This window comes from Mugil cephalus, chromosome 1 (assembly GCF_022458985.1).
Source record: "Mugil cephalus isolate CIBA_MC_2020 chromosome 1, CIBA_Mcephalus_1.1, whole genome shotgun sequence".
In the NCBI taxonomy this organism is placed as follows: domain Eukaryota; kingdom Metazoa; phylum Chordata; class Actinopteri; order Mugiliformes; family Mugilidae; genus Mugil; species Mugil cephalus.
In genome coordinates, this window is record NC_061770.1 from 39,975,203 (window position 1) to 39,982,132 (window position 6,930).

The window sequence follows — 6,930 nt, forward strand, 5'->3', positions numbered from 1 at the left end:
AAACATGATCATAAATCTGTCAGTTTCCCTTCACTTCGCAGTGTACGGCAGAGCGAGCCCTTTTACTGCGTCCTTATCCAATCCACTCATAATATGATTCAAGTAATTAAGTAATATTTTTCAGGGCTTAAAACTGCAGCTGTTTTACTCACATGTGTAATCTGAGAGCAACCAATTATTGTGTGGTGAGCGAAAGTCGCGCCTCCGTGTTGGGGGTGTGTGAGCCTCCCTTGTCCTTAAAGCCCCTGGTTTTGATTCCAGGATTTTGACATCACTCCTGCATAAAACGCAATTTTTCCTCCCCCTCTGCATTGAAGTCAGATTACAGCCCGTGAATAAACAACGATCATTCCGTGTGGGCTGAACTTTGGGACTTTAAAGAGTCCGAGCACGCGCAATCACCAGTCATCAAGCATGATGGAGTTTGCTCAGGTTGCCGTGGCTGTTCTCAGTCTTCTGTCTGTTGCCCAGTCGGCTCCTGTGACCGACTGTGAGACTCTAACCCAAACGATTGATATCAAAAAAGATCAGGTAAGGCACTCACCTCATCTCACCTGTCCCTCACAGTCTTAACTTTCCATGTGATTCTTTACCTGAAAAGAGACGAGGCTCCCTCTGTTTCAGCTGCAAGGAAGATGGACCATCAGAGCGGAGGCCTCGGACGCTCCTTCAGCCAAAACGATGATGTATTTATTTGTACAGAGCGTCTGGTTGAACGTCACCAACAACAGCACAACCGATACTATCACAATTTTTCAGAATCAGAAAATGTAATCCTGAAGTTTCTGATTATATTTATTCAGATTATTTGAAGTCAAAGTTTTGCCCAGTGTCAAATTATGTTGTTTCTTATTATGTTGCTTTATATTTGTGAAAGGTTGTCCTCGTGCTTCACATTCAGGACTACAAAGACCTTGAAAAACAACACTCTCACTATGGGTCAGTAGTAGCTACTGAGGCTGTATGTCCCACAAAGCATTTGACTGCATATACACATTTGGACTTTGGCATTGAAACACACTTTTTTTGTGGTGATCAATGCGTGTGCATCTTCAGAGCAACCTTTACCTGCTACTGACGTCCTGCTGCGTACTAGCTGTCCCGACTGCCTGGTTTGGTACTCAAAAGTCAGCGTTGGAAATAGCAGATTCACTAGTCTCGATCTACTGAGTAAGAAAAAAAAAAATTTCTTTCCAATATATTCTGTAAATAGAGAATTAAAGCTGTATGTCAAAAACATGACAACTTCACAGCATGCAACACTTTGTTAAAGATTAAACAGCCATTTCATAGTTGCAAAATAATAATAATAAAAAGTGTTTAAATAAAGTGTTAAAACTAGACACATGACAACTGGAAAATGACGCTACTTACAGACCGAAGACATGAACAATTGTTATACATTTGATTGAGAAAATTCTCTTAGTGTGTTTATTTTTGATATTGTAAGTACATTTAAAGCTAGCGTCTCTGTAATTTTACCATTACTATTTTCGTACATGAATGTATTGGTACTTTTAATTAACCCTTTAAAACCAAATGGATCCCCAGCGTTAAAGTTCGTGGTTTTTGAATTACTGTAACTCACAGTGGTTTGCGTTATAGACAAAAGTCAAGGTTTGAATGAACACTGGGAAGTTGTGCTTTTGTTTGGAAGACCTTTGTGACATCTCAAGGGAAGAACTAACTTCATTTTTACCAACGAATTCCTCCAAACAACTCTCTCTTCCTGCGTCTCCCCGGTCTGGCGCCGCTCCCCAACCTGCAGCACACAGCATTGGGCCATCATCATTACCGTAATGGCCGCTTTTTTATTTTACCAGAAAACACAACTTCCCAGTGTTCAGTCACACTTTGAAATTTGTTCATCAGTGAGTTATGCTAGTTCAAATCAATTATCCACAGTCGGATGTCATATGTCTTAAAGGGTTAAATGATGGATCTGGATACTTCTTCCACCTCTGACTCACAGTGTGTCAACATGCGTAATATTACTGCACGGGCCCTTTGATTAAACTCGTTCTGTTTCTCAGGCAGGAGAGGGAGAGTGTCTGCTGCTGAGATGGAGGAGTTTAAGAAGCAGGCCAGCTGTCTGAACCTACCATCGCCTTCAATCATGGACCCAGAAGAGGGTATGACACAATGACTTTCTAACACAATATCCTTCATGAGGAAGTAAATATGCAGATGTAACTTTTGCGCAACCTTTACTGTAATATTCATAATGTAACTAAGAGTGCACAAAAGACAGCATGGCAGCTATAACGTGTTTTTTTGTTTGTTTACAAAATAACTCAAATTTATTCATGTTTCTCCTCCTCACAGAGTATTGTCCTGATCCATCTGAATCCCAAGACATTATTGATCTGACTGATCACATACAGAGCATGAGCGTAGATGAGACTAAAGAATGGGAAGAGTTTTTAAACAGTGGAACAGGGCTGAAGATGCTTATTGACATGATCTCCAAGCCCTTTTTTGCAGCAGGAAAAGATTAGAAATTGTGAGGGCACGATATGCTTACACACTGAAGAAGCTACCGCAACATGCTGCCTAAAATAAAGGCGCTAACTGAATAACATGAAGCCGTGTCAGTGTCCTGTTTGTATGTACGTAATCAAACTGATTAACACTGTGTGATTTCTGTGATTTAACTGAAACTCTCCACTACGATTTGCTGAGTGGTTTCTGCTGAAAAGCAACAGATGAATAAAAGGCAAAGGGTGCTGTGATATCATTTGGGCTGAGCAAATAACTTTAAGGCACTGCATTAAAACTTGAAAATATCCTAACAATGAGACATGATGATGAATAAGAATTTGTTCATGTCGCTGTGGACTTCTGCCATGAAAAAGTACAATTTAGTAACATGTTTGGTGTGTTTGGCTTCACTCGTCAATCAAGAGAGTCGGATAGTTTGTTATCATTAAAAAAATCTGTTCTGCAATATTAACTTCTACTACAGACATTAAGGGACAAACATCTGTTTTGGTGCTGCCATCTTTTCCTACTGTGCACGGCAGATTATTTACAGTGTAAGAAAAACTTAAACTGTTCTGGTTACTTTGATTCTTGTTTTTGTCCCGCATGCTGCAGTGACTAATGAAGTTTTTCTTAAGTAATGCTCACTGTGTAAAAACAAAAAAACAACTTTGCATTGCTTAAGAGGGTTTTCATGTCGCCATGTTGGAGGCACTCGTCAAGTGAACAAAGCACACGGGCTGAATTAGATCCGGAAAATGGTGAAATATTGCCGTGTTTTTGACTGACTGTGCACCCGATGCTAACAGTCCAGCAGGCTAACAGTCAGCTACCAACTAGCAACCAACAAGAAGACACCAGCTAACTAGCCTAGCCAACAGCAGTAGGTAAGAAGTGATGGGATATGTGACTACATGCCAACCAACTCCTTCTCCCTTCTGCAAAACACAAGGTGAAAAACATTTGGAATTTTATAGGCTGTCGAAAGTTATCAAAAAGTTATAATTCATATCAGGCTAACAAGTAGCTAATCGAGCTGTTTGTTTCTTCGGGTGATCTGTGCTGACCTGTCATTCTAACAGATTTCATCCAATCTGGGTCGTTCTTTTGATAAAGGTCAGACTCTTTACCTGGAATACAATGAGAAATGCAGCAGCTTTTAGCTCTACATTTTAAGAACAGTGATCAGGACCAAATGTAAGTCATTAATGCTATATGTCGTAGCTTGATATGAATTATGTTATCATCATTCACTCTCAATTACATGACAAGAAATGGGAGGAACCAATTTGGATTTTATCCAGACTCTTTAGCTTCGCTAACCACAAGCGCCTCTTTTCCTCTGATAACTATTGGGGTTGTTCTTCCTTATTTGTAATAACTTTTGTCAATCTATCAAATTCCAAATGTTTTCCACAGTCCACAGTTTGGCACAGCCAAAAACACGGCAATAATTTACCATTTTCCACAAACTACTTCAATCCGTGCATTTCGTTTACCTCGCTGAGTGCCTCCAACATGGCGACTTCCGGATTTATGACGTGCGGATGACGCGCCTTGAAAACCCTCTGTTTGAGATATGTCCATCCTCTAATATGAACACGGCTGAACATGTTAACATAAACAACATTTGGGTTATTTTGGAGCCAAGGTTTTACCTGAAGTGTCCAGTGATGTTGATGACGTTGTTTCTGAAGTCCAATCATTAGTTGTAAAGGGCAAATAAATAAATAGTGCAACGAAAGTTTAAATGTGAAGGACAGAGCAGGAACCTGTTTGGTTTTGACTGCATGTGCTGTGTGTCAGTGACCCATGAGGCAGATGGTGTGAATAGTGCAAATTTGCCTGTTGCGTGAGATCAGACCAGCAACAACAAGTCAAAGTCTTCTTTCTGTTTACGCTCTGAGTTGTTTACTTTAGTTACATCATCTTGATGTATCTTGAATATAAGCTGCTTCCAAGGATCTGCATAAACAAAATAATAGCAGAGACAAACCTGCAGGCACCTATAAGAGCTGCAGAAAGAAATTCAGAATACAAGGGACAAGAGCCACTGAGAGGATGAAGTGTGTTGCCGTTGCTGTGTTGCTCAGTGTTGTCTCACTGGGAAGCTCTGCTCCTTCAAGTAGCTGTGACAGTCTGTTAAAACCAGTAATCATCAGCAAAGAAGACGTAAGTTCTCTACAGCTTTGCTTCGCATTAAATTCATTTGATCTGGTACAATTAAATATTACATGTTAAAATCCTTATATTCATGGATGTAATGATGCTCAACACACAGTACTACTATTTATCTTTGACTGAAACTCCAAATTGTTAGCCTAACAGCATAATTCTCTAAGTCATGGGTCTCCCCTAGGGGTCGCCGACCCCCTGTTGAAGACCTATGGCCTAAGTCATTTTTTGAGTTAATATCAATAAAAAATATAATGGGCTCGCTATAAAAAGTGTTTTTTTTTACGCTTGTTTTCCGAAAATGTTCAAATATGATTCAGGAAATTAATTTTTTTTTATTATTATTATTGCTATTATTTTTTTAAGGACAGTGTGCACATATATTAAACAGTGTCAAAGGCATCAATAGATGTGTGCATGAGATTACGCAGAAAGCTCATTTTCATCTGAAGTCCGAAAATAAAATGCAAAACAACAATGACACCACGCTACAAACAGAAAACACACAAAACACAATCTGACAGTCTCCATGCATATTTAATGCATGTCACAGTAGTACATAGCTTTGCTTACATACAGTGTTCTGTGTGCTGCAGCTGTTGGGTAGATGGCTGCACATCGGGTCGAGCTCCGACATCCCAGGGAGCCGCTCCCTAGGCCACATGACGGACGATCTCTGGTTTAACATCTCTGAAACCACCCAGAGCGACGTCCTGAACATCATCCAGGCTCAGAGAATGTAAAATCCACCTCACACAGGGCTGTTATAAGACGCAGGAATTTCTCAAGATCTCAATTTCTGATTGTTCAAATAATAAGTACATTGTAAAATTGTAAAATCACGTTGATTATAGCAGCTAGACGTATGTAAGGTCTAGTACACAGGGTGCAGCAATTTATTAACAGCTGGTGTATTTTCTCATTTTTTATCACAGGTCTGGTGAATGTTTTACCTTTGTTTACAACGTGACCTTTGAAAACAGCACAGTGACAATGGGTGAGTGAACAAGAGATAGTTTGAAATGTACATTTCTACTTAATTGTGATTGTTTTTTTGTTGTTGTTTGCATGTAATGTGTACAGAGCATCCTTTCTACATGAAGGAGGTCTTCCTAGCAACTGACAGCCCTGACAGTTTGGTTTCTTATGGAAAAATCTTCCTCGGGAAAAATACTTTCACCAGTCTTTATCTGTCCAGTAAGAAACACATCAACACGATAAAGCAGAGTTTTCTGTTTAAGTTCCTGTTGAGGCTGGGTTAAAATTAAGTCTTTGCTTCCAGGCAGGAGAAGGAGCGTCTCACCTGCTGCTGTGGAGATATTAAAGAAACAAGCAGAATGTCTCCGCCTGCCGTCACCCATGATGCTTAGCTCAACCCATGGTGATGATTTTAACGTGCGTTCTCACCTCGGTGCCATGTCCCTGTATGATGACGTTCAGCACTCTTATGTTTTGTGTCCACAGAAATGTGCCCTGACACGTTCCAGGATTCCTGGGGACTTGACGCCCTCCTGCCCTTTTTAACGGACAACGTCGTAAATCGAGTTGCAAGACTCATGGATACTATTTTTGACATTTTTGTGAACTGATTGAGAAGCACTGCATTATTCTCAGATATTTATCGTTAGTGACAATAACAATAATAATAATAATAATAATACTAATAATAAGTCTGCAGTTATCCACTCCTACCTGAATGACCAACGCTCCAATCTGCCTACCTCTTATATTCTCAAACACATCATCAACTACATCTTGCATCTGTATAACATCAGAATCTACATGTTTCTGCTCAAGGTTTCTTCCTGTTAAAAGGGAGTTTTTCCATATCACCTTCAGGCTTGGTGTGGAGATTCAGGCTGGGTTTTCTAAGGCCTCTTGAGACAATTTGCACTGTTATATGAATACAGTTGAATTAAAATTGCATTGAATAGCATGTAGAAAATGAAATACACAATAAAACATTGATTTAACACCAGTTCTCAACAGCACAGCAGTTTGTGTAGTGAACACATGTTGAGTTTGTAGGAGAACAAATAGACTGTCAGCGAACCACACTAATTTAGTAAAACAAACGCAAAATAAAAGTCTGTTATATTTAAGTTTGGTTCAAATACTGTATAGGACAGGGTCCAGGGTGGAGAGAAAGAACAGAAATGAGAAAATTATGAAAAGAGAAGAAAGAAGGGAAGAAGATAGCTGCATATCACAACAAGTGTTGCAGAGCGGCTTTTTTCTCCAGATCAAAATAAACTAAATAACGGATTATTATCA

General features: G+C 39.6%; 2 protein-coding genes across 2 annotated transcripts; both read left to right on the forward strand.

Moving 5' to 3' along the window:
• The first annotated feature begins 356 nt into the window (after positions 1 to 356).
• LOC125019939 lies at positions 357 to 2,585 on the forward strand. Its single transcript, XM_047605096.1, has 6 exons — positions 357 to 531; positions 625 to 770; positions 878 to 939; positions 1,057 to 1,170; positions 2,034 to 2,132; positions 2,326 to 2,585. The coding sequence occupies exons 1-6, from the start codon at positions 415 to 417 to the stop codon at positions 2,496 to 2,498; spliced, it is 711 nt and encodes a 236-aa protein (XP_047461052.1). The 5' UTR covers positions 357 to 414; the 3' UTR covers positions 2,499 to 2,585.
• A 1,862-nt stretch (positions 2,586 to 4,447) lies between these two features.
• LOC125019432 lies at positions 4,448 to 6,634 on the forward strand. The gene is made up of 6 exons (XM_047604209.1): positions 4,448 to 4,653; positions 5,253 to 5,395; positions 5,592 to 5,653; positions 5,740 to 5,853; positions 5,939 to 6,037; positions 6,121 to 6,634. Exons 1-6 carry the CDS (start codon positions 4,543 to 4,545, stop codon positions 6,243 to 6,245), a joined length of 654 nt encoding a protein of 217 aa, XP_047460165.1. The 5' UTR covers positions 4,448 to 4,542; the 3' UTR covers positions 6,246 to 6,634.
• The last annotated feature ends 296 nt before the right edge of the window (positions 6,635 to 6,930 follow it).

Bases quoted from the DNA above. Each gene is read 5' to 3' on its own strand.
- LOC125019939 (XM_047605096.1), top strand. From the start codon at position 415: ATGATGGAGTTTGCTCAGGTTGCCGTGGCTGTTCTCAGTCTTCTGTCT. The intron at 532-624 runs GTAAGGCACTCA...CCTCTGTTTCAG, and splicing joins TTGATATCAAAAAAGATCAG to CTGCAAGGAAGATGGACCAT. The intron at 1,171-2,033 runs GTAAGAAAAAAA...TCTGTTTCTCAG, and splicing joins CACTAGTCTCGATCTACTGA to GCAGGAGAGGGAGAGTGTCT.
- LOC125019432 (XM_047604209.1), top strand. From the start codon at position 4,543: ATGAAGTGTGTTGCCGTTGCTGTGTTGCTCAGTGTTGTCTCACTGGGA. The intron at 5,396-5,591 runs GTAAAATCCACC...TTTTTATCACAG, and splicing joins ATCATCCAGGCTCAGAGAAT to GTCTGGTGAATGTTTTACCT. The intron at 6,038-6,120 runs GTGATGATTTTA...TTGTGTCCACAG, and splicing joins GATGCTTAGCTCAACCCATG to AAATGTGCCCTGACACGTTC.